The sequence below is a fragment of the Microtus pennsylvanicus genome, chromosome 5 (genome assembly GCF_037038515.1).
Source record: "Microtus pennsylvanicus isolate mMicPen1 chromosome 5, mMicPen1.hap1, whole genome shotgun sequence".
Taxonomy (NCBI): domain Eukaryota; kingdom Metazoa; phylum Chordata; class Mammalia; order Rodentia; family Cricetidae; genus Microtus; species Microtus pennsylvanicus.
In genome coordinates this window covers 92,810,750-92,838,676 of record NC_134583.1, presented here as the reverse complement: position 1 = coordinate 92,838,676, position 27,927 = coordinate 92,810,750, and the positions used below count along the sequence as shown (strand labels likewise).

Genomic DNA, 27,927 nt, shown 5'->3' with positions numbered 1-27,927 from the left:
AGTCAAGAAGTGGCCATGGAAAGAAGGCGCTCTATAGTCTAAGGCTGCAGAAGTCACCGCCCCACAAGCAGCCACGGCTGCTCTCAAACTCATCAGAGACGCCACACACACCTGGGAACTCATCAACGTTTATTACGGCAATTACACAAACAGGCAGTCATTCATTCAGTTCAGCAGCAGTCAATCAGACTCCATTAGTGATTCCTTTCTATAAATAACTTAGGAGAAGCAAGCAGAGTTGGTAATGCACCCCTGGGCAGTGGCCTGTGGGCAGGGTGGCACCAGAAGATGGGGTTCCTCCTTGACCCCCAGCACCTTGGCCCACCAGAGGCTGGGTACCCAGGCAGGAGATATTTCAAGGCACATACAACTTTCAAAAGTGTGGCAGCTCCAGGGGCCACCCTGAGACCTGGTTCACATCTGGACCAGCCACACTGATGTATCGTCTGCTGCAACCCCTTTGGGATAGTGTAGTCACTTTTATTACTAAACAGCTTTGGACCCCACCAAGTGCTGGGGCTGCACTCACAATCCCTGCCCTTTACATTCTGAAGACGAGAGAGTGTAGAGAAACCAACCCAATGTAGTGATGATGTCTGGGAGCACCATTGGGATAGTCTGTGAGGGCAGGGCTGCTATCTGTCTTGCAGGAACATTGGGGACAAGACGGGTTTACACAAGGATAGAGGGGCTACTAGCGAATGAGATTCAAGGCACTAAAGGAGTGGAGGGATGGGTGAACCTCAGAAAAAGCCAGCCGGAAGTAGAGGGCCCCAGGAGTGAAATGGTGGCTGGGAGGTAACCCGGGTCCTCAACACCAGCCAGAGGCTTCAGGGTGACCCCTAGGGCATCCAAACATACAAGCGAGGCCTGGGTTTCCCCTGGCATTCCCCAGCTCCCTCATCAGTGCTGCTGTGGTTCCAACCAGCGCACAGAACATACTAGCCTGACATTGGCACAGCAGCTAAATTATGGCTTTTAGGACTCAAAGTCCCTGTTTTTCCTGACTGTTACTTCCGTCAACCCAATTGTGGTAAATGAGATAGACCATCCTTAAATGGACAGACAGAACTGTGTCCCTTGGCACTTGGCTCCACATGAATCATGCCAAGTTCTAAGGGAGAGCCTGCCTGTCATCAAGATCACTCTGCACTGGTTCAGATGGCAGGGAGCAAGCGCAGGAAGCCGTGCATAGTCGAACACACTTGCTCATGCAGACACTGGAGAGCCCTGGGCTCACACCAGGCTACCTCAGGATGTGCTGAGCTGGTCCCTGGCAAAAGGGGCTCCCAGAAGGACCCATGTTGCACTGTCCAGGGCCTTTCAGGGGCCTATGTGTCCCTACTCTGCAGGGAGTATTGGCCCCACTTCCAGTGTCAACCTCAAATCTCAGCAGATGGAGGCCAGAGGTCATGGTGCAGATGGAAGGAAGAAGGTGGACAGGGATCAGGGCTAGTATCTAGGCCAGGCAGGTCCCGGGGGATGAAAGCCATAGGGAGGGGTTGGCCCAGGAGGATATGGAGGTTGAGGGGGCACTGGAGGCTGTGGCTGTCCTGGGAAGCCTGGGAGCTGAGGCTGTGTTGGGTAGGGAGGTTTGCTTCTTGATGGTAGGTAGGGGGACTGTTGGGGATACCCAGGAGCAGGAGCTCGGCTTCCCATTAATGGGTATCCTGGACCAGAGGTGCTAGTTGGGACCACAGGATAGCCAGGCACAGGTGGCACACTCCTCTGTGGAGACCAAGAGTAGCCCGCAGCAGCCCTGGGTCCTGGCTGAGGTGCTGGGTAAGATGGACCCAGAGGCCCACCATAGGAGGAAGGCTGGGACACCACAGGGAAGGGGGCTGGCTGTAGGGCTCCCTGGGCTGTAGGGCCCACAGGCAAGCCTGGCGATGGGCTGTAGGGTAAAGGGTAGGGAGTCACAACAGACGGCTGTGGAGGCTGGTCTTCAGTCACAGGGGGTGTCGCCTGGGGCGCTGGGCGTGGGGGCGGTGGACGTGGTGGAGGGGCATCTCCAGCCAACTCCGGCAAAGCCCGGGGCCGCCTCACCACGTCCTGGAGCTTCTCCACGCGGACTCGGCGCAGGTGCAGCAGTGTCCTCATGGAGGAGAAGGACTCTAAGAAGGTCTCCAAGGGCACCTCACCTTCCAGGAACTTCTCAGCCATGGCCTAGAGGATACAAGACCTGTTGGCAACAGAGACCTTGCACAGCCTTCCCCGGCCCCCCTTCAGAGTGGCTCCCTCACCAGAATGCCAACTCCTCATTGTCAAGACCATGTCTTCCCTGGTCACACCGTCCCCTTCCCTACACTATGCCAGGCCCCTGGGAGTCACTCTAAGTCTGTTCAACAGCTGGGCCTATGCAAGTGACTTGATTGCTGGCTCCTAGGCTGTATACCTGCAAGCTGCCTCCATCCAAAACACAAAGAAGTCTCTGCCCTCTAAGACAAAAGGGACATCCAGAGAGAGGAGGCAGCAGAGAGAGACAAGGAGCGGGGGCCTAGCCTCAGATGCTGGGGTGTCCTCTGTACCATCATCCAACCACGTCTGCAAGTTCCCTGGGGCCTGCTGTCAGTCACCCATCCCTGATTCACCTGAGGTCCTGGTATAGTAATACCCCCTTATCCATGATTCCAGTTACTAGAGATCCTCTGGTGGTCCAAAGACACTGCATGGAAAATTCTAGAAATAATCTGTAAGTTTTAAGTAACTTTTATTATAAAATAATGTTACAACTGTTCTATTATTAGTTACTATCCCTATGTGTGTATGTGTGTGAGTACACGTGCGTATGGATGAACACGCACATGTGTGCATGTAGAGGCAAGAGGCCAACATCAGGTATTGTTCCTCAGGATCTGTCCACCTCCTTTCTTGAGACAGGGTCTCTACTCTAGGCTCACCAATTCCCTGCCTGCCAGGGAGCCCCAGGGATCTGCCCGTCTCTTTCGCAGCACTGGGAAGACAGGCGTGTACCTCCTAGCCTGGCTTCTTATATGCATGCAGAGGATCAAACTCAGGATGTCCTGCTTGTGCAGCAAACACTTTCTCCCCAGCCCATGGTTACTGTTCCTGATCGCTCACTGAGCCTGCTTCATACACGCACAGGAAAACAGTACTGTCTGCTCAGAAGCGAGCGTTAACTGTGGTCTCAAGCACTCGCCAGGGGTCTTAGAAAGTGTCCCTGCACTGTGCTCCACCGCGACTCCAGGGGCCATCTATTCTAGCTAGATTCCAAACCTTTGTGCTTTGTGGTTCCTGGGCCTACCATGAGAGCTGGCTCCAAGTGCTACCATCCTGTTTAAGGGAGTGGGGTATCACTCCCCACCTCACCTCAGACTCCTCCTCAATCTTCATGCCTTCGATCTGCAGAAGGTCCAGCAAGGTCCCAGGTTGCAATGCTGAGGAAAATTTCTCTGGAAGGAAGGGGAGAGAGGTCAGCATTTAAAAGCACTGCTTTAGTTAAAGCTGAGGACTCCAATTTCAAGAAAGGCACATGACATGCCCTCTGTGTGCTTGGGGCCTAGCCACACCAGGTCCCAGCATAGAGTTCCTACAGCTGGTTCTGGGAGCACTCGGGGCTCAGCCACACCAGGGCCCACTACAGAGTCCCTACAGCTGGTTCTGTGGAACCCTTTGGATTCCTGTAAGCATTTGCCGTCCTGAGTAAAGAAGAGCTCAAGGACAGAGCCGAGGTCATGGCCAAGTCGCTTCCTATACGCACAACTGTCCAGGGAGCTCTCCTACCTCCACACGGCCTAGCTCTGCAAGGCTCGGGGTTAAAATGGCTAAGTTGGCAGAGGCAGTCAAAGACACTGGCCGCCTGCATTCATATCCCAGCTCCACGGCTGGAAAGATGCTCAGCTGTTAAAGGCTAGGCTTGCAAATCCCAACTCCACCCAGCTCTAGAGGCACGACTTCAGGCAAGCCCTTGAATCTCTCCAGGCCTTGCTTTCCTCATCTATAAAATCTGAACCACTTTTCACTCACACACACACACACACACACACACACACACACACACACCCACACGCGCGCGCGCGCGCGCACGCACACACACACACGCACGCACGCACGCACGCACGCACACACACACGCACACACACGCACACACTTTACCAAGCTATCTAATAAAATAAAAATACTCAAAAATTTAGACTAACCACAGGACCTACACCTTTCCACACTGTTGTGCAAACACACAAAGCACTTTGCCCAGAGCACGGAGGACAGTGGCTACACCACTGCTGGCCCGTTCCTGTCCTGAGCATCTGTGCTTCCGTGATAGTCCAGCTGCCACCCTGTCCTTCCTTGAACAGGAACCCTGTGTGTCAGTCAGCAGGAAAGACGCCCAGAGTGCATGCCCACTGTCAGCTGTTCCTACCCAGCTTGGCTTTCTGTTCCTGGCACCGTTCCATAAGCTTCCGCAGCTCCTGGTATTTGTCTGAAAGGTTAGAGCGGCTGATTTCCAAGGGACCCTGGAACTCCAAGTTCTGCTCTGCCAGGCTCCGGTTGGTGGCTAGTGCCATCTCTCGTTCTAACTGAAGGTCCTGAACCTAAGGAAAGTAGGACAATTGACAATAAGCATAATTGTCACTGGTCACCCTTCAGGGCAGGGGTGGAGAGCTTCTGGATTCAATGTTCACCTGGGGTACTCAGCTTGGTGATCGGCCCTCAACCACAGTCACAGGAGCCTGGGTTTAAACTCCATACAAGACAATGTGATCCAGGAGCCTCACCTCGTCCTGATCAAGGGAGCCTGTGGGGCTGACACATGGGAACTAGGCACCGAGGCCAAACACCTACTCGAGGCCTCTCAAAGGACAAGCACCTGTAGGTGGTTCTGTGCTGGGCAGGGCACGGGTAAGGAAGATCCACTCCTAAGGAAGGAATAGGCCCCAGGTCCCAGTCATTGGTCCCCAAGCTTCAAAGTGAGAAGACATATGAACACGCACGTATGCATACATGCACACAAAGAGGCTTCTAGAGAGAACTCAGATGGCCCAGGCCAGACCACAAGCTAAAAATGACAAGTACTGAGGGAGAGGGGTGGGGGCAGGGTTCTGGGGCAGGACAGACAACCCTGCCTCCCAGGTCACACATGGTCTAAAGAACTATAGATACTCCCTGAGTGCCTTCTGCTGAAGACGTTTTCCATGACAGCATCACTGGCCCTCATTTAGGCCCCTATTTAACTGCCAGGCAGGCAGAAGCCTTGAAACCTTGCCCAGCAGGCCTAACATAGGAAGGTATCTGCTTCTCTCAGAGGAGAGCTGGAGACAGGCCACCATCCTACCACAATACCATCTGACACCAGCAGAGGGCGCTCAGCACTGGCCACAGAAATCAGGGAACATGTCAGCAAGACCAGCTTCCATAGGGGAACAAAAGGTCCTGCAACACAGAACTCCACCTTGGCCAGCTAGCCGCGGCACACCAGACCAGATGGACTTACTCTACAGCAGCCACAGGGAGCCAGGCGGCATCCTGGATAAGGACCTTCAAGAAGGGCAACCCCGCTCTGATCCCGGCTCAGGGCCTCAAGCCCTGCAGCCTACAGCAGGCCGCTGCCTATTAGAAAGAGGAATGTTGCCAGTTATCCCCCAATTGAGAGGGCTGCCAGGGCTCAGGTCTAGGGCTCCACCTAGACTGTCTGCTGCCCACCCAGAAACACCACTGGACAAGCTCACTGGCATTGGAGCAGAGAAACTGGTGAGTCTGAATGTTAGCCAAGGGGGCTAGAGGCTGGCTCAGCATTTAAGGACACATACTGCTCATCTAGAGGACCTGAGTTTGGTTCCCACCACCTGCCATTTCAGCTCCAGGGGATCCAACAGACTCTTCTGGCCTCCAAAGGCAATGCATCAAACATGCACAGATCTACACACCCACATAACAAAAAATACATTGTTAAAAAGAAAAAAAAGCCTGGGACACTTGTGTGGTGAACTCAGAATGGAGCCTGCCCTTTCTGGGTCACACACCCTTGGTTATCCTTACACATCCATGACTTTCCCCTGGGTCTGAAGCATTACATTCATGCCATGCCTCCCTCCCTAAGCTTGACTACACACTTCCACGTCTCCCTGCTAGTCCACCTCTTACAAACCACGGCTATGAGGTCAGTCGCATTCTACAGCTCCCCAGAGCTCCCCATGCTGCAGCCCCTGCACTCTCTTCCACAGAGAAACATTCCCACTACCTTTCTCTCCTTTCTGCTGGCTCTTCCCACAGTCCCACGGTGACACAACTGCTGCCTGACCGCCAGGCAGAGGCTTTCTGGAAATCTAAGTAGTTTGTCCTATTTTGCTTCTGCCTATCCCACAGTGAGTATTTTACCCCTCAGAGAATTCAACTCTCTTCTTCAGACATGTTCAATCTGCCCTTTGGCCAGGAGGCTGCAGCCCTCACATTTCCGGTAGGGAGAAGACTTGCTCAACTTGGAAGCAAAGAAGAACTGAGCACAGACTTGCTTTGGCTGAGCTCCACTCCTTTCAGGAACGAGCCTGGGAATTCCCTCAACATTCTGCTGCTTATCACTGACTGAAGAAGCACTGTGGGGCCAACAAGATAGTTCAGTACGTAAAGGTACTTGCTGCTAAGCCTGACTGACTTGAATTTGAGCCCTTGGCTCCCAGTGGTGGGAAAGAACCAACTCCTGAAAGGTGTCCTTTGACCTCCACACTTGTGATGTAGCACAGACACAGGATAAAATAAAGACCTTTGGAATTTGATGACTGAGCATCCCTAATCCAACACCCCAAAATCTAAGATGCAGACTTTCTCAATGACACTCTTGTGTTCTGGATTTCGGAGTGCCAATGTGACACGAAGTTCAGGATTTCAGAACGTATCAGACTTAACATTTTTTGGATTAGGGTTACCTAACTAGTAAATCTACACAAACATTTCAAACTCCAAGGAATCTGAAATACTCTCACCCCAAGCATTTGGTGTGAGGGACACCCAGCCTGCTATGTGACAGATGAATGTGCCAGGTCAGAGCTCCCATGCTGCTGAAACAGGGTCATTCCAGCCTCAGGACTGTGAGATGAACCACACAAAGACCTGCCCTACTCCCTGCTTAGCAGGAGGCCTTTTGAACCCAGCCCTGGGTATTCTCTAGGGCTACAGAGAGGCCTGACCAGGGCAGGCGAGCAGATGGCATCAGAAAGCACAGCTGAGGTGGGAACAGGGCCATGTAGTGTGCGGCTGTGGAGCAGGGGAGAGGCTCCAGGATGACGGATGGGGATGCAACTTCCTGTTCTCTAACACAGTGAGTTCATAGACACATGCCACATCTGCTCACCAGGGGAAAGAAGGGCACACGTGAATGCCAATCCGAGGAGCCCAGCATTACCTGTGCTCCTAACTCCCTCAAACAGAGGCAGAGGACAGCATTTCCAGGCAGATAACCAGCTGCAGCCACTCTTGGGGTACCTGTGGGCGTTTCTGGCTAGGTGGCCGCAACCAGTCACCTGACCTCCATTTCACAGGAAGGTCACAGGAGATGGTAACAGGAAGGGCCAAGTCAAGCTCTGTAGAGACAGCAGGGTGATGTTTATTCCTGGAAGGGCCCTGTGACTAGGAGCTGAGAGATGGGGTGCTGGCTGCAATGGGGAACATAAAACATGAGTGAGCAACAGAAATCCTGGCAGCCAAGGAAGATCTCTTCAGTCCAAGAGTCGTAGGAGAACACAGGGTCTCACAGGCAATGGGGGGGGATGGGCTCCTCCTCCTTAGTGTATCAGGGAGCTGTCTCTATGCTCAGGCCACAACAGTGTGAAGATTCCTGGGCCATCTGGGTCCCTGGCTTTCCTAGTCCAAGGTGGACCCTGGACTTCCTACCACTCCCTAAGCTCCCAGAGGATCCACGACCTGGCCTGAAACCTCAGGGCTCCTCTCATGAAGTGGACAGCAAGGTGAATCCTGGCTCAAGCTCCTACTAAACAAGCATCCTTGAGAAGCATTTGTTAGGGTGGGTGGGATGGCTCAGTTGCTAAGGGCTCTTGCCACCAAGTTAACAACCTGAGTTCAATCTCTAGTACCCATTTGATAGAAAGAGAATCATTTCTTCCAAGTTTATACCAGACACACACACACACACACACACACACACACACACACACACTCTAAATATAATGAAATTTTAAAAAGACCTTAAGTGGAGCTGGAGATATGGCTCAGCAGTTAAAAACACTGGCTGCTCTTGCAGAGGACCACGGTTCAGTTCCCAGCACCTACATGACAGCTCATAGTCACTCCAGTTCCAGGGCAGCCAACATCTTCAGATGACCTTTATGGGTACCTGGTACACATATACACATCAGGCGCACACAGACAGACATAAAGTAAAATACATTCGCTGAGGACATCAAGTGACCAATTACTTAAAAAAAAAAATGGGAAGAGGAGGAGGAAGAGAAAGAAGAGAAAGAGGAAGGAGGGACAGCAACAGCAGCATTTGCCGGCCTCTCTGTACCTCAGGAGACTCCAAGGCCAGCCGGGTAATGGCATCCGGGTCATTCTGCATGTCCTCCAGCTCCTGCAGCGTTTTGTCTTTCAGCCCCTCCATCTTCCCCTGGAAACATAAAGCAACACCCAGTTTAAGGGAAAGTCACCCACAGGAGGAGCCCAAAGAGATGTGAGGGTCCCCATGACACATTCCTGGAGCACCAACCATTGCTCCCCGGCAAACCCTGAGACAGATGAAAGATCTGTTTACTTCACAGCCAAGACTAGATGGCATGGAGCTAACAGGAAAAGGCAAGAGAGGGGCCAGGCTACAGTGACACAGACAAAATTTGGCTCCAGGCCTTAGTACATGACTACTTTTGTCTGAACCTGATTTAAACACCCCTGCCACCTACCCATCCCCCACCACAGGGCTTTACAGCCCTCAACACTACAGGCCCAACTATGTCCCTGCTTGCTATATTTAGTGTTGTAGCAATCTCAGGTCTCCCTAAGGATTCTGCAACCGCAGTCCTCTCCATGTGTCACGAAAGCAAACTGCCACATCTACATCCACACTGGAACGGGGGTAGGGGGTCATCATCAAATTACTTTCATGGGCAGTCATAAGGGCAAGAAAGCAACTGACCCAGACAGGAGGTTACTCTGACAGAGCGGGGTCAGTAGTCCTCCCCCATCTTGCTCCCAAAGGCCTTCTGTCATCTGTGCGACAAGTCACAGCCTGGCCTGGGGGAAAGTCTGGGGCCAGGAATCCTCTCTTTCTGCTGACAGGACCCTCTATGCTTACGTTTTCTCATCCTTCCTATATATGCAGGCTTTAGAGCATGCACATCGAGTGATCTCATAAAGGTTGCTATTTCCAGAAAATTCTAGCTCTGAGGAGATCAAGGGCCCTCTCCCCTCCTTTTGTCTGTTTGTTTGTTCGGTTGGTTTTTGGTTTGTTTTGAGACAGCATTTCTCTGTGGCTTTGGAGCCTGTTCTGGAACTAGCTCTTGTAGACCAGGCTGGCCTCGAACTCACAGAGATCTGCCTGCCTCTGCCTCCCAAGTGCTGGGATTAAAGGCATGTATCACCACCATCAGGCTTCTCCCCTCCTTTTGTAGAGTTGCCTGGGAGCCATACTGTTGACTCAACTAAGAATGCTTTTGAAAGTTAAGAGCCAAGGTAACAGAAGCATCCTTCTCTGGGTCTGTTTTCCATCTGTAATAGGAAGGGGATGGCATCCCTAGATGAGGAGAGAAAGGAATAAGCAATGATAGCAAGCTCCTCTTGTCAAGGTCCTCACCCTGCTTTGGGCCTGACCTGTCTCCTTTTATGTTCCAAGTGTCCTGGTTTAAAGAACAAATGACACAGCCACCCTGCTATTGAAGAGCTACTTAAGTGGGGCAGTACTATTAGCCATCGTCTCCTGAGGACTCCACACTGCCCAGCCTCTAAATAACATGGAAATTCATCATGACGTAAGTGCCCACCCCAGCCAAGCCTCAGCACCAGAAGCCCACGGTCCGTCCTGGGGACATGGATGCAGCTGGTCTAAGAAAGGATAGCTCCACACTTATTATATCATGCAGGAGGCAACAGATTCTGGGCATCTACAGTGTGACCTACACTGCCTCACCCAGGCACTTGGATCCCCACAAACCATGCAAATTCAGGCTCGGCATGGCTGCTGACCTGTGCTCTGAAGATAAGAGTCAAGGGACCTAGGAGCCAGCTGGCTAGTCAAACTAGCCATAATGGTGACCTCTGGGTTTAAAAGAGACCCTGCCACAGTGAATGAGGTAGAGAGGAAGGAAGGTAAGGAAGACTTTGAACATCAACCTTAGACCTACGCCCACATATGTGTGAACACATGTGTGAACACACATACCACATGCACAGACAACTACATAGGAGAGGAAGGTAGGAAATTCTTACAGAGTAATTCTTCACAATGAAAAGACCCAAAGGAAGGGAACCAAAAATCCCACCCTGGACTGTGTGCATACTTCACCCAAAACCCTTGGTCTAGCAGCCAGAACACAGGTGCAGCGGCCATGGGTTGGACCATAACTCTGAGGAGAAATAATATTGTTCCACCAAAACCCAAGTGTGCCTGCAGTGAAGAGGACAGCACTTTAAAGATCCTACGACTCACTAGGCATGGTGGTAGATGCCCATAACCCCAGCACTTGGAAGATGGACATCAGGAGTTCAAGACCAGCCTGGACTCTATGAGCTCTGTCTCAAAAAAAAAAAAAGACAAAATGGCTGAGGATGTAGCACAGTTTGCAGAGTGCCTGTCAGCAGGCACACAGCTCTGGGCTCCGCTCCTAACACAACATAAAACCTGGCATGGTGACACACATCTTCAACCCCAGTACTCCAGAAAGGTAGAAGGCAGAGGACCAAGAGTTCATGGTCAGCATGGGCTACATAGTTCAAGTCCAGTCTCAAAACTATGAAAGACCTGAATACACCCAGACACATGCAGTCCAGACTTAGCACGAGACCAGTTCTTTCACCTGTCAGCTATGTCCTCACCCAAATGGAAGCTCCTAGAGCCTCAGGTTCTTCATCTGTAAAATGGACTAAATGACAGCATCTCCCTCCCAGGCTCAGTGACACGAAGCACAAGATCCATGTTCAGCACCAGAACAAATGCTGACCAAAGATTTCAACACCACAGAAATCATGCAGGATCACGGTGGCCTCCAGTGTGGCTCAGTCAAGTACTCACTGGGCCATAACAGCAGCACTTAGCACAGCCCCACCCACCAAGCCCAATGCCTGCCGCTCTTACACCCTGGGGGCCCAGGATGGCAGCTGGCTAACCACACACAAACTACTGGTCAGCAGTGCCAACTGGAGAAACCCCAGCAGCACCAGGACCTTTCCCCACAAAGAGGTCCATTCAGCAGAGCCCTGCGCAGAGCTGAGAGTTCCTGGGGCTGTCTTCTAAGGTTTTCCTCTGGCACACTTGCTGTGCCTCAGGAGTCCAAGCCCCAAATGGGGAGACACCACAAGCCCATAAGCCCACAAAAGCAGCGCACTGCTTACCCCAGGGCTGCTATTCCTGCCTCTTGGCCAGAGATGGTTCCTACCATCCTCAGCACATCCCTAGCCCAGCAGGCACACACTGCTCTGTGAGAATCCTCACAGCATAACCCACTGGATGTTACAGGGGCTGGTCTCTCACAAGTCAGATATTACCTACTTTTCAGAGTCACCCAGAGAGCCTAGAGCAACACGCACTTGTTCAGGGCCACCACTTGGAAAAGGTGAGAAGGGGACACTACTGGAGACCCACGCAGCAGCTATCTAAAACTGTGGCTCTGGGGCCTGGGCCTCTGCTGCTAGCAACATCTAACTGCCACCAGCCAGACAACAGCAGACAAATTTTTTCAGAGTGACCAAAACCACCAGCAGAGATGTCTGCCTCTTGGCCAGAGATGGTTCCTACCATCCTCAGCACATCCCTGGCCCAGCAGGCACACACTGCTCTGTGAGAATCCTCACAGCATAACCCACTGCTAAACCAGGAGGGAAGCAGAGGTTGGTAACACATTATTTAGGGAACAAGTCCTTACTTAGGCTTTTGTTTCTAGAGAGCTGGCAAGTCCAATCTCCTCAGGCCTCGGTGCCAGGGCTCTGACACCTACTTTCCCTCCCATGACTGCTACGGCTTGCCGGGTGACTCCCTAGGGACAGTGCAAGGGACTGCTGGGGGAGTGGAACTGGGGGCAATGTAAGAACGTGTAAGGCCCTGGGCATTCATCTTTGTCTTCCCAGTTCCTGGCACAGACCAGATCACAGGCAATTCAGAAAGAGCCTAGAAAGAGTGGAAGAAAACAGGGAAACATCAGGTCAGCCAGATGATAGACAAGTTCAATAAGGTGCGGAGGCAGAACAGCCCATCCTCCCACTTGCTCAAGCCTTCCCTCATATCTCCGTCCCTTTATGAAATAGGCATTATTAAACAATTACTATATGCAAGACCATATACACATCACAGCAGAAGGAAATATGTAAATATGTTGAATTTTATGAGCCTGGTTTAGCAGACATATTAAAAAACAAAACACCTTTCTTCTTCCTCACATAGAACTCAGTTTGTTCTATAAGTCATTATGAGCACATGACCACAGGGAAGAAGAGGCATGAGGTGTGGACCAGCAAGGTGGGGACAGGGAGGCGGGAAGGATGACAGCTGGGAGCAGTAAAGGCCAGAGAGGAGCTCATCTGGGAGGCCCTGTGGGGGCCGCTGCACAGCAGTCACAGCTACAGAGGGATGACAGTTTTTCCGGAGGTGGCACCGACACCTCAGAGGTGATCAGACTGCGGGTGAGGTGGGAAAGTAACAGTGCAGGAGCCAGGCTGCTCTTCTCCACAGTGGTGGGGGGAGGTGGGGAGGGAGGCGAGAACCCATCCCTGCTGCCTGCGCCAAGAAGGGATGGGGCTTGGTCTTGTTTTCCCCACCCCCATCTTATCCCTGCCCTTTTCTTTAAAACTTTTGCCTCCTCTGTTCTTCTTACCTTCACTAGAGGTCACAACTACACCCATGTGTGAAGAGGCCAGGCCCACAAGTCTGAGGCCAAGCATGGAATGAGGACCACGAACCCCAGTAAAGCCAAAGACTCTGACCCCGCACCAGACCCTCCTGCAGGAAAGGGTGATGGCTGTGCCAAGCCTGCCAGCTCCCAGGAGAGCTACAAGGCCCAGTCTAGATGCATGGCCCCATTTAGGGTGGGCCACGAAACCCAGGACTGTGTTCTGTAACCGAAAGTTAACGCTATGTCCTTTAGTGTCCATGCACATGCAGATGACAGACCACAGAAAAGCTGAAGGACGGGAAAGCAGAGGGACAGAAGGAGGGAGACCCAAGCCACATCACATGTGCTGGTGCTCGAGTGCGGGTGGGATGGGAACAGAGAGTGAAGAACTGAAGCTCAGGAGGCGCATTTCCTGGGGACCTTGCCTTGTAGTCTACTGTTGGCCAGCGGCCCTGTAGCTGGTTTCACCTTCTTTTCGTGACTTCCTATCTTGACAAAACCAACCCACATGCTTTGAACAATGGCAACACGATATGACCCAGATAGTAAGGCCATCGGCCAGATTAGAACCAGTGGATTTAGGCCAAGTTGTTTGTGGCCACACCCCAGCAGAGACGGTGGAGAAGGGCCCAGGGAGAAGGCCCAGGGGTGCTGGGTGGGCTCAACAGTAACAACACAGCAACACTGCAACCCTTGCTCCAGGAGCTCTGCTATGACGGCTCAGCACAAACACAAGCAAGCGACCTGGGGTCCTTTCCTAAACAAACTCAAGGAAGGAAACCAAAATGCGCCATGCAGAGCACATAGCTCTTTTCAGACCATGCAGTGGCATGCAGCAGGGCTGGTATGCACATCTGCACCCCCTGCTCTCACTGGTTCATGCCAGCTTGTCCTCCACAGGACTCAGACAAAAGCAGAACTGGGGACAGGCTGACCTGGGGACCTGCTTCAATCTCACCAATCTTTGCTACATGAGCTCCATCAGGCCCCTGAACCTCAGCTGGGAAATGGGCAGAGATGTATTAACCCCCTTGGGCTCACTCTGCTCTTGAAGGTACTGTAATGGTGAGGGGCAACTCCTAAAAGCCTGGGATGCAAAAGAAGCAAGTAACTGGCATTAAATCCTAACTCATTCCTATGATGAGGTTCTCTGGGCTCAGCTTCTGACCCTCCCCTCACCACAGCCAGCCAACATTACTTGCCAGTCTGATATCACACTGCAAGGAGGGCTGATAGCCCTCAGTTTCCCATAAATTCTCCCCAGAACCAAAAACAAGGGAAGAAGTTGCTACCATAGCAACCTACAAAGTGCATATTACAGGAAACTAAACCTGTCCTATCCCTAACAGCAAAGACACCTTCTGTTGCCTTGGAGACCTTCCTAATCCTGCGGTCTAATACAGGAACTTTAGTTGAATGTTTACTTTTTGTTCTAGAATGACTTCAGCCCTGAACCCAAGAATGGGGATCTCGGCCTCCCAGGGAGACAAGAGAAGCATCTCCCTAACCCACAGCAAAGTGGAACTGATCTTCCCTGTGATCTGAAAAGCTGGAATTTAAGCACAGAAGGGAGACCTTGGGGAGCTTAGGTTGTCCCTGACATTTCTACCATGCTGGGGATGGAACCCAAGGCCTCCCGACGAGTAGGTTAGTTGTGTCACTGCTGAGATAACACAGCTGACAGAACTTAAGGAAGGAAGGATTGCTGGCTCACATTCCAGGGGTATGGTCCCTTGTGGGTGGGGAGGGTATGGTGGCAGGAGCTAGAGGCATCCCTGCTAAAGACACAGAGATGGCACCACCCATATTTAGGGTGTGTCTTCCCAGCTCAATTAACCTAGTCTAGATAATTCCTCACAGGCAAGCCCAGAAAATGTGTTTCTGTGGCAATTCTAAATCCCATCAGGATAGAAACCATCAAGTCAGGAGAGAGCTTTACCACTGAGCAGTATCCCCAGCCCAATCTCCACTCTTTACTTTTCAAACTTTATTATTAGTGTGTGAGAGTGGGGGAGGGGTCAGAGGACAACTTTATGAGTTGGTTCTTTCCCTTCGCTTTGATGTATGCTCCAGAGATCAGACTTAAGTCATCAAGCTTGTGTGGCAAGCGTATTTACCTGCTGAACCATCTTGGCTGCCCAGCTTTTCACTTCTTCTAAGCAGTGCTAAGACTGAGGGCAGGAGGTTTCTCTCCAGTCTCTACTCCCAAAAAGAGATCAGAGCTTCATAGCAAAGTGTACTTAGACCTGAATCAGCTGGGCCTGTCTGGTGGCTTATTCCATCTTTTTCTCCAGCTTCTCAACCGATGCTGCCATCGTTAAGGGGCTAGAAGGCCTTAAGGAGAATGAAACAATCTCTGATGGTGTTAGGCAGCCACTGGGTCATGATAACTTCAACACACACCTTCACACCTATGGTTACAAAACTCTGCCTCTCAACCTTGCCAAGACTCCAGCTCACACATCGAAGCAGAGCAACCAGGTGTGGCCTTCTTGAACAGGCTCCACATCAATGTGAACCAAAGCCCACAAATACAAGTCTGCAAATAGAAGCACATAGACATCAAATGGGGGAATGAAATCCCTCAGGATAAGGCTTTGCGAAAGAAACTGCCTCCTGTATGTAGATATGTGTACAATGGCCCACTGCTGCTTAGGCCCACTGAAAACTCCCTACTCTGACTAGGGCAGGGCCCCCATGTAAGGCATTACCGGAGGGATGAGTTCTCTATGTCAAGTGTGGGAGCCCAGCCCTTGAGAATGGCAGATGACTTCTGATACCAACCAGGCTTGCCCACTCCTAGGCTGTCACCAGCTGGCTGGGCACCTCACCAACAAAGGCAACCTGTAGAGTCTCTGGCTAACTCCCTACTTTCCTTCCATGACCCAGCCCACGTGCTAGAGAGGGCCCTCCCAAGCCTGCTGGATTCTACCTACACTCCTGAGATGCCCGACTCCAGCTTCTCTCTCCCTCCAGCCACCATTTATTTACATCAGCTTCTCAAAGTCACCCCCAATGCCTGGGAGGGCCACTTCAGCCTTGATCTTCCTTTAGTCAGTGTCCCTAAGTCTCTGAAGAGCACTGTCCAGCCACCTGCTACAGGCTCCGGGATGATTTTCCATCTCCAAAGCCTCTTCCTCTCCATCATTGCTCAGCCCCTCTGGGTTGATCTTTCTCTGAGCCTACTGGGTCCCGCTGGCATCCCTGGGGCCAGCCGATCCTTCCCATTCTCTTGCTGAAAGCAGGAAGAAACCTGGAGACCACCATCCTAAACTCGCCCCACCTGCTGACACTGACTCTCCCCATCCCAAGTCCCACTCTTCTGCTCCCTTTGGCTGTAATATCTTACCGGGAAAACAAAGAGGGGGCCATACTGGGCTAACCACCTATGTCGTTTCCTCTCTAGAACCACAAGAAGAGTTCAGCAGCAAAACAGGCTGATGCCAGTCCCCACAGCTATCAGTAAAGGCTCACTGGGTACAGAGCACCATCCAAGGCAATCTGGCAAACCATGGTGTGGCCTTGGCCCTTCCTCTTCCTGTGGAGGAGGAAACAGGGCTACACCGTACTCTGTGTCCTCCCACAGCCTCACAGGGAGGAACTGTGGCTCAGCACGGTCAGTCAGGGAGTTAGCCCTCACTCTGCGCATATTCTACACACCTCACCATGACTGCACACCAGTGTCTGGGACAAACTCAATGAAGGATGGTTACTACACACCTCACCATGACTGCACACCAGTGTGTGGGACAAACCCAATAAAGGATGGTTACTACAGACAGATTTCAGACAGGCTCCAAGGAACAGGGCCTGTTAGATTATGTTCAGAAGCCTCACAATCCTCAACAGTGTGGGGCCTGAGATCCTTTACCAGCGCTCAGGCTAAAGTCCAAATTCCTCAGCCAGGGCCATAGTGTCCAGAGACATGGTGCCACTCAGAGCACCCGTATCTCAGCTCTGTGGGGCAGGACTAGCATCTGGAAGGCTAGCAGCCTTCACTGGCTGGGGAGCCTGGACAGGCAATACAATCTCCCCATGCCTCAGCTTCTTCCCTTAGAGGAGGCTTCAATGAGAATGAAATATTAGTGCCTGAAAGGGCTACCACCCTGCTCTTGGACAGGGCTCACCATGGCTAGGCTGGCACAGTGCCCAGTTATACAGTCATACCTCTACCCTCAGCACTCCCCATGTGGACACTGAAAACAGGAACTTGGATTCCTGTCAACAGAGTGCCGGAACCGGATGACAGGATTCTAACTGGATCAATAGCATTCATCGTCAGTCAATAGAACCGCCAAGAAACAGGTGTCTAAATAGGCAGCCAGTCCTTCAAACTTCCTGACAGAGACACTCAGACACTTGACAGGGCCTCTTCCTTCTCTTCCTTCCTTAATTTTGTGGCTCAGAGTCAAAAGAAAATCATTTTCAATGACCACACACAGGCTTCCAGCCCTTTCGGCTGTGTCCAGACCACTGTCTCTGAAGGCCATGAAGGCAGCTGTCTGTCTTCCCATCCCACACCTCAGGCTGCTCAGAGCTGAGCAGACCGTCTATCATCCCTTTCAGAAAGATCAAGATGGAGGTCAGGTCTGGGTTGTGAGGTGCCTCTGTTCAAAGTCCACAATGGGACTACTACTATGGCTGGTCGGTGGCCATCCCAGGCTGGTAGGATACAGGGCAGCTGCAGAGCCTACTCTAGCCAGTGCCAAGTTCAGCCACATAAACTTTTGGGATGAACAGAGTCATAAGCAGGCAGACGGGTCCACTGGGGGAAATGAGAGAGGCATAGAAAACGAGAAACTGAGTAAGAGCTTCTTCATACCCACCTCTGACTCTGGAAGGACTGATGGAAGCCATTACCCAAGTTGGAAGGTGAGTGTGGCCACAAACCAGCCTCTCCAAAGGCGACTTACTGAGTTCTAAAGGATTCAGCCCTCTTCCACATGCCCAGAAACCTCAAGAGAATACTCAGAGTTCTCACTGCCCTGCTATGAAACTTTCCTTGGCTCCCTAGTGTCTTGGTGTCGTGTTTCAACTCTGTGCTCCTTGACTTGGAACATGATGATCTGCTGACCCTCAACTTCCCTTTCCAACTAATCCCGAGGCCTCCACCACCCATGAGCTGCTCTGCTCAGCCCAGCTCCCCCGCCTAACCTTCTCCCATCACAGAACACACTTCTCATCACTCAATAAATAATACCAGCAAGACCCAGATCCAGCCCTCCAGGAACTGTACACACAGCACATGTGGTCTCACCTTTTTTCCTGCTTAGCCCTCAAATATCACATATCTATGAAGCTTTTCTTGCTCCTTCCTCCTAAAGAATCCATACCTCTCGTGGTTCTATGAAAACACCATGCAGCATTTATTGCTAGGAAATAGCATGCTTGTCCAGCAAGAATGCATCGCTCACATCTGCATCCCACAATGCAGGTCACTGACGAACACACACCACCAGGCATTCAATGAGTGCTTAAGGGAATTCTGCTTTAGGAGCATGGACCAGACCCTACCACACATGCACACACACACACAACCTCAAAGAACTAGAAAGCTAGACAAAGCAAAATGCAGAACAGCTTTCCAATATTGGATACCAGGCAGCCTAGAAGAATGATGCTCAGAGAAACAAGACAAATGGAGTTCACCCCAGCTTACTCCTACAGTCTCCAAGATGGCACAGGGAGTTGGAAAGAGGGATTTGGGAGTCCAGGAAAGACAATGTTGCCAGCACTCACAGAGCAGAGAACCAGGGGGACAGGAGTTACATACAAAGAACACCCCATAAATGTGTAGAGATCCCCCAGGCCCAGTCAGCCCTGCTCAAGATAATCAGTACTAGCATGGCCAGTGCAAGTGGGAAGGCCTCACGCTTACTGCCACTGCTAAAGTTCCACAGAAGGCATTACCTCAGTAGTAAGGGAGCCTAGCTCTGCTCTAAAGCTGTCTAATCGCAGCTAACAAAGCTTAGCAGGCCTCTTTCAAGGTTCTGTTCCAAGTGACAATATACCTGCAAACAATCCAGAGATGTGTGACAACATACATGATGTCCAACAAGGTATAACTGGCATTTGACCTCCAATATCAACTTACCAGAGAAAGACTGAAACAGCACCTGGAACAATCAATAAAATGGACACATATATACAGGTGACAGAATTAGCAAGCAATGACATTAACATAGCAGCCATAGTGTGTGTGTGTGTGTGTGTGTGTGTGTGTGTGTGTGTGTGTGTGTGGTGTAACTTAATCAGATTTCTATTTGGTGTGTCCGAGAAGCACAGGTTCTAAAAGGTTTAGCACAGGAAATACAGACTTGGACCGTGGTTTTGTAAAGAGATAAACAGCACTGTATGGGATTAAATGTGTATCAGATTAGACAATTGGCAGATTAGATTCTGCAGAGGAAAAAAATATCCAAACAGAAGCTATTTGAAATGAATCATGAAGAAGAAATGGGGAGAAAAAGAACAGGAAAGTTGGGGGATGACTCTAAGCGCTCCTGGTTCAGCCCTGAGGGTGAAGACGCACAGGGCCCTTGAAACAGGCTGATACATGAAAACTGCACACTGCACACACGTAAAGCAACTGCTAAAAAGAAATTCTTCTCTTCTACACCAACACAGCAAGCAAAAGAAAGGCCATGAAAACTACTCAGTGCCTAAGAAGTCACAAAAACGGGAGAAAAGAGCAAAGAACGCAGGCAGGTAGAAAAGGAACAGCAAGATTCCACCACAGCAATGTGGACTAAACATCCAAATTTAAGGCAACAAATAGGGGCTGGAGGCATGGCTCAGCGATTCCCATTGGCTGCTCTTCCTGCAGACACAGATTTGGTTCCCAACACCCACATAGCAGGCAGCTCACAGCCACCTCTAACTCCAGTCCCAGTGGATCTGATGCTCTCTTCTGACCACCACGAGCACCAGGCACGCAAGCAGTACACAGACACACACGCAGGCCAAATACCCACACACATAAAATTTAAAGGCAGTGATTCTAAGACTGATTTTTTTAAAGCAACACCTTCCTGTATGCTGCCTATGAGAAATCCATTTTCAATATAAAAAGCTTACAAGATTTTAAAGCTGTGCCATAGGTTTAATCTCTAGCTATAACACTCATAAAAGCTACCGTTTTAGTCATTTTAAAACTTTGACTATATTTATAATGTATGTATGTGTATGTATAGGATGCATGTGTGTCACAGCACATGTGTGGAGGCCGGAGAACAACTTGCAGGAGTTGGTTCTCTCCTTCCATCAGGTAGCCCCTGGGAATTAAACTCAGGTTGTCAGGCTTGGGCGGCGCCTTTACCCACTAAGCCATCTCATCAGCCCGGTTTCAGCCATTTTGAAGTGTACAGGTTTTTGTTTGTTTGTTGTTTTGTTTTTCAAGGCAGGGCTTCTCTGTGCAGCCCTGGCTATCATGAAACTCACTATGTAGACCAGGCTGGCCTGGAACTCAAGATATCAGCCTTCTTCTAACACCCCACCCCACCTCCCAACCCTCCCACCCCACCCCCACTCCTCAAGTGCTGGGATTAAAGGCCTGTACTACCACCATTACCCAGCACAGTACACATTTTTTGACATTTAAATACATTCACTTTGTTGTATCTCCAGAACTTTCCATGACCCCACACCTGTACCCATTAAATACTGACACCTTATTCTCCCTGTCTCCACCCTGGCAACCACCACCAATGAATCTTTCTAACCTAGGAAAACCAAAAACAATCCACACAGTCAGGTGTGATGGCTCATGCCTGGAATCCCAGTACTCTGGGAAACTGAGGCAGAAAGATTACAGTGAATTCCAGGTCAGCGTGGGCGAGACAGTGAAACCTTGTGAAAGGAAAGGAAAGGAAAGGAAAGGAAAGGAAAGGAAAGGAAAGGAAAGGAAAGGAAAGGAAAGGAAAGGAAAGGAAAGGGAAGGAAAGGAAAGGGAAGGAACGGGAAGGAACGGGAAGGAAAGGAAAGGAAAGGAAAGGAAAGGAAAGGAAAGGAAAGGAAAGGAAAGGAAAGGAAAGGAAAGGAACGGAATGGAAAGGCCAGTACTGGCACATGCAGAGAGAGGCAGGTGAATCCCTGTTAGCTGGAGGCCAGCCTGGTCTACAGAGTGAGTTCCAGGACAGCCAGAGCTGTTACACAGAAAAACTCCATCTAAAAAAAAAAAAAAAAAGTCTAAGCGTCATCCATGCGGCACTGTGGACTCTGGCTGCCTGGTGTGCGTACTGCATTCCGGGCATTCACGCACCAGTTCATGGACTCTGTGGGCGTGGCTCTTTTGACTCTCATAAACAACACAACTATATTCATACACAAATGGCTACTGCAGTTCCTGCTTTCATTTCTTCTGCATAGATACAGAAAGAGAACTGCTGTGTCATACAGCTAACTGACTGGTTGAGGAATCACTGTGCAGCTTCCCATAGTGGCTGAGGCTCTTCCTATTCCCACAAAAAACACACAAGCCTTCAATTTGCCACCTATTTCCTATTTTTACTTAGTGTGTGCACACATGTGTATGTGTGTGGTGTTATATTTATTCTTGTTAGTGTGTGCACGCACGTGTATGTGTGTGGTGAGTGTTATATTTATTCTTGTTAGTGTGTGTACGCGTATGTGTGCAGGCCAGAGGTTGACCTGGGCATCTTTCTTCCATGGCTCTCCATCTTTATTTTTTGAGACACAGTCTCTCAGTGAACTTGAAGCTAACATCTCCCGTCTCCACCTCACACACCCAGGCTTCTATCACCATACCCAGCCTTTGCATGGGTCTGGGGCTCTGCTCCTCAGGCTGCAATGGGGGGCATTTTGCTGCCTGAGCCATCACCCAGGCTATTTCCTATTTTTAATGCTCATTCAGCAAGTAGCGTAGTGTTGTGCTGAGACTTCTAATCTGTACTTTCCCTGATATATCATTTTAGGTACTTTTGGTCATTCATATATTCTTTGGAGATATACTGGTCAAGTACTCTGTCCACTTTCGACCTAGCTGCTTTTGTTACTGAGTTGTAGAGTTCCTCTGCAGTCTAAGTCAACTATATCAACCCTAGCTTTAAAACACAAGACTTCGGGTGTGGTGGGGCACTCTTTTAATCCCAGCCTTTACGAGGCAGAGACAAATGGATTTCTGTGAGTTCAAGAGAAGCCTGGAATACAGAGTGAGTTCCAGAACAGCCAAGGATATAGAGAGAGACCCTGTCTCAAAAGGAAGGAAGGGAGGCAGGGAGGGAAGGAGGAAGGGAGAGAGGGAGGGAGGGAGGGAGGGAGGGAGGGAGGGAGGGAGGGAGGGAAGGAGGGAGGACGGGCTAAATTCAGAAGAGATCTTTGTTAAAAGCATCCTTATTTTTTTTTCTTTTAAATCACAGAAGCTGTCAGACATGAGTAGGATTTGACAGATGGCCATCAGACCCTTCTTCCCAGCAGCTGACAGATGCAATTACCCAGAGTAGTGCTTGGACAAGTGCCCTAGGCTGAGCAAGGACAGAGGAGGATGGGAACTGCTATTATCAATCTTTCCTGTTCCCAGGTTGAGATGGGGGTGGTCAGGAAGGAACACCAGGGCCTCCTCCACTCCTGAAGTCTCACCAGGGACAGCCACTTAAGCAGCACCCATTTTCATAAAAAGTACATAAGCTGCCAATCAAGTAGTCACTTCTCCTGCAATTCTATAAGCTGACAATCAAGTTGTTCTAAAACCCTATGGCTGCCAAGACTCCAATCTAGCCACCATCTCCTGTAGGAGACCCAAGCCAGACCCAGTCACTCCACAGGGACTTGGTTCTCGCCAGGAGGAACCACACAATTGTCAAAGCCACTAACCCATCGAAGGCTTTACTTGGGGAGGCTTGGCTTCTTGAGGCTCGGTAGCATCAAGGGCTGCCCTCCAGATAGCCAAGCCCATGGCTACTACTCTGACCTCATCACATGGGACCTCGTAGCAGCAAATCCTCAACCCAGTCAGGGAGAAGCTCTGCCCCCAACCCAGGACAGCTAGTGAGCTTGTGAGACTAACTGGCCAGCGAAGAAAGCCTGTTCTCTCCCTCTCTAGCAACAGTCTGGGAAACCTGGCTCCTCCGTGCTGTCCCTGCATGCTGCAGCGTAGGCCCCAAGAATTTGCCAAGCAGGAGTCTTACTGCCCAGGAGCAGAGTGAGCTGAGCTGACTGCATGAAGAACAGGTGACTCCTGCCGGCTCCCACACCCAGCAGCACTTAGCAGGTGGCAGAAGAGTCTTCTGGCCAGGAACGGAGACTGAGAAAAGATAAAGGACTGGGGAAGTGCGGGGAAGGTGACAGGCAGTGCAGAGCAGACTGCAGGTCAAAAGCTGTGGAGAACAAGAACAGAAACGAGAGAACAGAGAACAGAGCTGGGACTGCGGAAGGGCTGCGAGCCTCCACTGCTGGGAGAGTTTAAAGATTGCTAGCTGCTGCTGCCGAGAGCTGAGGGTCCCGCGCCCTGGGCTAAGAGCTGTGTCACAGGACAGTGGGCGCTAGGCCACTCACCTAAAGCTATAATACTCATAATGAAGGGTGCTAGGCACCCCAAGGTCAGAGCAGCTGACCCAAAGGGAACCAGTTACACTTGGCCCGCTCTCAATTTCCATCTGATCAGAGTAGAAGAACCCTCGGCCTCAACAGACCAACAGACTGGTGACGGATGCCCTCTCTCGGTGACAACAGGAGAAAGTCAGCAGGGCCCAGAAGACAAGCAGCCCGCACTCCCAACTGGATGGACTTGACCACTGAACCAACTTTTTCCTCAAGTCTCCCTAAAACATTTACTAAGCTACACCATATTCTGGGACACAACAGGAGGCAAATTTAAAACAATTCAAATTAAGGCCTGGCTCAGTTGGCAGAGTGCAGACTCAGCTCAAATGAAGCCCTGGGTGTGGTCCCATGCATCACATAAACCCAGTGTGGCGGGGCACTCCCGTAATCCAGCACTGGAGAAGTAGAAGCAGGAAAGTGAGTTCAAGGTTCCTCTGCTACACAGCAAGTCAAAGCCAGTCTGGGCTACTTGAGACCCGGTCTAAAAATAATAAAATAGAAAGCAATCGTGATGGTTTGTCAACTAGGCAGATACTCTGGTCACCTAGGAGACATGCCCCTGAGCACGCCTGTGAGGGATTACCTAGATTCGCTTAACTGAGGTGGGGCTTCCTACCTCAACTGTGGGCAGCACTGTTAGCTGAGGTCCCGGACAGAATCAAAAGGAGAAAATGAGCTGAGCACAGCATCCATCTCTCTGCTTCCTGATAACAACGTGCATGACGAGCCCCCCCCCCCAAGCTCCTGCCACCATCACGTCCCTACCCACCTCAAGCTCCTGTCCCCAACATGTCCCTACAAGAACGGTATGTATCCTGGACTCAGATCGGACCCCTTCTCCTTTCAGCGGCTTGTGTCCAGGTATTTCAGCACGGCCACAAGAAGAGCAACAACACAGGAAGCCTCCGTTCACAGAGACATCAATGAGAAGCTGCTGTTCATGGGCAGTAGGATGAACTAGCAGCACAATCCTGTCCGCTCCTCCTGCTGCTTGTGGAACCTGCTGAGACACCTCACCGTGGGAGTTAAAGTATTCACGGGGCTACCCTGCTGAAGTTAGCTGTCTTGAAGTTCACAGAGGAGACTCTCCCTTCCCTGGCCCAACCTAAGCCCCAGGGCCTCACTTGTCAGCTCCAGCTCAATCAAGGCAAACCTGTTTGATATTCCCTGTCTTCCAGACAGCCAGGGGAAGCAGACAGAGAGGAGAGAATGGAGGGAGAGATATGTGGATCATGCCTAAAGACTGTGGCCATCACTGAAATCTGTGTCACAGGGAAGCTGGGTGGGGACAGATTCCAACTTTCTCCAGATCTTGGAAACTCCAGATCCCAAGAGGAAACTTCTAACACAACTCCCCCACAATAGCAATATAACTGCACTAATTCAGGTTTTCGATGACCTCATTGGTCAGTCTGGAAAACCCCACTACTACTAGCCAGCAGTGTCCAGGAATGACCCAAGTATCTATTTACCTCAAAACCCTTTAATGGAACATTAGCTAATGTCAAAGAAATAAGCAAAAGGCACCACAAATCTTGGGTAACCATCATTTCCAAGCTCCAGTGGCCCGGAAAACCTACAAATTTGCATTAAGATCAGAATCACCCAATGTGTGTACTAAAAACAGACTCCTGGGGTCCCCTCCAGATAACATCACAAGACTCTAGAAATGGAGCTCTGCATTTTCAACAAAAATGATCAAATACCATTCTTAAACTCCAACACATTAGGGCAACTGGCGCATCTGGAAGGCAGTATTAAGAGTTAAATGTATTTGTTTTGAAAAGAGACAAGAGGGTTAAAAATCCTAACTCAGCTAGCCACTCACTGGTTGACACCAGCCAAATGACCTAACATCTCAACAGCTCTGTAAACTGGGATCGCCAGCCACTCAGAGGTGTTCTCTGTGTCCAGGATGTTCAAAACACCCCAAGGACAGTACCCAGTACAGGACAGCCACACAAGCAATCACAACTACTGCTTGGCAGGACAGCTACGGAAAACCGCCCCCGTGAAGCAGCCCATCATGGGTTCTACGGAGGGGAAATTACAGAGGCACTAGGCCAGATTTCCAAGGCAATCTTAGGAAAAAAAGGTTTTTCTGGGCACTATGACGGCCAAGAACAAAGACTCATTTCAGAGTTCAGTATTGCACCCAGCAGCCCAGATCAGGTCCCTCCCTGAGCCCCAAACAATAAGCGTCCTTCCTAAGTCCCTATGTCACCATCATCTCCAGTTTTAGGGCTGACAGTCACTAAATGTGGGGTGGCACATTTTGAGTGGACTCCTGGATAAGAGGCAGGGAGCAATGAAGGAGACCTGGGACTCTGTGAGGCTCCCTGGCTCAAGATGAGCAATCCAAGGATGAGAGACAAGGTATATCCTTGGGAAACGCCTTCCCCAACCCGAAAAGTGGAAGAACACCCCTAACCGGCTGTGAGGTGGGAAACAAAGGAGAACCAGGCACATGCTGGGACCATACGTCGCTGTCCTTTGCACCTGAAAGGCTCAGGAACAAGGACAGTTCGGCTACGCTGGACAGTTCAACTCGGGGGTCAGAAGAAATGGGAAGAACGGAACCCCAACCTCTTGCTATTTTGGGGAAAGACACAAGCCACCAAGTCAAAGGCCAGAGTCCCTCCAACCCCACTACGCCGCCAGGGCAAGTCAGATCACACGGGCCTCAGTTTCCCCATCCGTAGAAAGGGCAAAGTGCCCCTTAATGACACACTGACCACAAGATGCTCCTATAGAGGGTGAAGGGCTGCGTGGCGTTAGCGGATAGGTGGGAGGGGGCGGAGCTGAGGGACCGGAGAGGACAGCCTCCCACCCTCCAGCCCTCCCACCGCGATGCAGGGGCGCAGGCCCGCGGGGAGTCACGCGCCCATTGCGCCCAATCGCCGGCCTCCGCCAGGCAGGCGGGTGGCGGAGGGGGCCTCTGGCTCGCCGGCAGCGCCTCCAGCACCGTCCGCCGCTGCTCACCAGCGCCCGGGACCCTCCCCAGCGGCGCTCACCTGCCGGGGCCGCCGCCACCGCGGGCAATCAGTCGCCGCCCGCACTTCCGGGATCCGCGAGCCCCGCCCCCGCCGGATGTGACTCCCTCCCGAGTCCGCGCCGGGAGCGGCCGCGCTGGCCCTCCGCCGTGCCTCAGGCGTCCCGCCTCGTGGGCCTCCGAGCTGCTGAGATACCGACACTCAGACGCTGAAGGCAGCCGGGAGCCACACCCGCGGAGGGCCACCCGGCCCCGCCCGCGCGGGAAGGCCCCGCCCCCGCGGTCAGACTCCGCCCATAGCGAGTACGCCTGCGCAGACTTGCAGGCATGCCTTTCAAACCTCTCAATGTCCTGAGAGCTAAATCTTGGAATCTCCAAAGGGAGGCCCAGACGGGCAACTTGTGCTGCGGCGCCCCTGGCCTGCACCCACACACTTATTTTCATAGTTTGGCCCCAGGATTAGAAGGACTGTGGTCCTGAATGTCCCCTTCAGACTCCGCAAACAGCTGAGTCGGTTTCCTAAAAGTCACCCTTTGTCAGAATCCTAGATTACACTTTAGTCCTCGGTAGATGAGTAGCTCTGTATAAACATCGGACCTGATTCTTTCTCACTCGCCCAGAGTGATAAGCCCCCAGGACGGCATGGGAACAAACTAGCACTGAAAAGTGAACGCCATTCCCCATTGCCCTCTCAGCAGTCGTGGTGATGGGGACCTTGGTAGATAAACTTCCAGCCTAAGAAAACCATGACACCTGGATGCTCCGCTTTGCTATACATTAGACCTTCGTTGCTAGTGTCAGAGACCAGCACAAACTGGCTTCTGCAAAATGCGATTTGCTGGGTCATACTAAGGGGGAAAGTCCAGAGGCCCCAGTGACAACGGGCTCAGTGTAGCCCAAAGCTTCCTGCTCCTTCATTTGAACCTTAGTTCTGTCCACACAAAACAGCGCTCATCTCAAAGGGAATGAAAGACATTTTGTTCTGAGCCAAGTAAGAGTGACCGTGGCTTGGGACACAGAGTCAGGTTGCCTTAATTAACATCCCGCAAAGTAGAAGAAGCGCTTTCACGAAGTTCGTAACAACAAAAGCAAGTCATATATCAAGGCATTTTTCAAATACAGTTCTGGGAACATCGCATCAGTGGGTTACAGCAAATTAGGGGAACTCTCTGCTTGGGTCTGAGACGCTGTTGGATGCATTTTCACTTTCCACTCGGTGGAGCTAGGGGTCTGCTAGGTTAACGAACTGCCAAAGGTTTTACCTGACAATCACAAGGATGTGAGATCAGGCACAGAGGTGAACAATGGCTATCAAGGAGACTAGAGATAATTCTGAGACAATTTGACCCTCTGCCTGCAGCATTCCAACTC

The 27,927-nt window shown here is 51.2% G+C and overlaps 1 protein-coding gene across 4 annotated transcripts; it reads right to left on the bottom strand.

The window, feature by feature from the left end:
- Positions 1–112: 112 nt before the first annotated feature.
- Vps37c (VPS37C subunit of ESCRT-I) lies at positions 113–26,821 on the bottom strand. Of its 4 annotated transcripts, none has more exons than XM_075973514.1 (5): positions 26,579–26,820; positions 8,480–8,578; positions 4,382–4,553; positions 3,331–3,413; positions 113–2,166 (listed from the first exon to the last, which is right to left on the bottom strand). In XM_075973514.1, the coding sequence occupies exons 2-5, from the start codon at positions 8,570–8,572 to the stop codon at positions 1,453–1,455; spliced, it is 1,062 nt and encodes a 353-aa protein (XP_075829629.1). In that variant the 5' UTR covers positions 8,573–8,578; positions 26,579–26,820; the 3' UTR covers positions 113–1,452. The 4 variants fall into 4 exon arrangements, with proteins under 4 accessions (XP_075829629.1, XP_075829630.1, XP_075829628.1 ...); XM_075973515.1 differs by lacking the exon at positions 26,579–26,820 and adding an exon at positions 26,300–26,487; XM_075973513.1 differs by lacking the exon at positions 26,579–26,820 and adding an exon at positions 15,122–15,333.
- Between the last annotated feature and the right edge of the window lie 1,106 nt (positions 26,822–27,927).

Coding starts and splice junctions, on each gene's coding strand:
- Vps37c (XM_075973513.1), bottom strand. Junction 3,414..4,381: donor GGAACAGAAAGCCAAGCTGG/GTAGGAACAGCT, acceptor CCTTCCTTCCAG/AGAAATTTTCCTCAGCATTG. Junction 2,167..3,330: donor AGATTGAGGAGGAGTCTGAG/GTGAGGTGGGGA, acceptor TGTATCCTCTAG/GCCATGGCTGAGAAGTTCCT.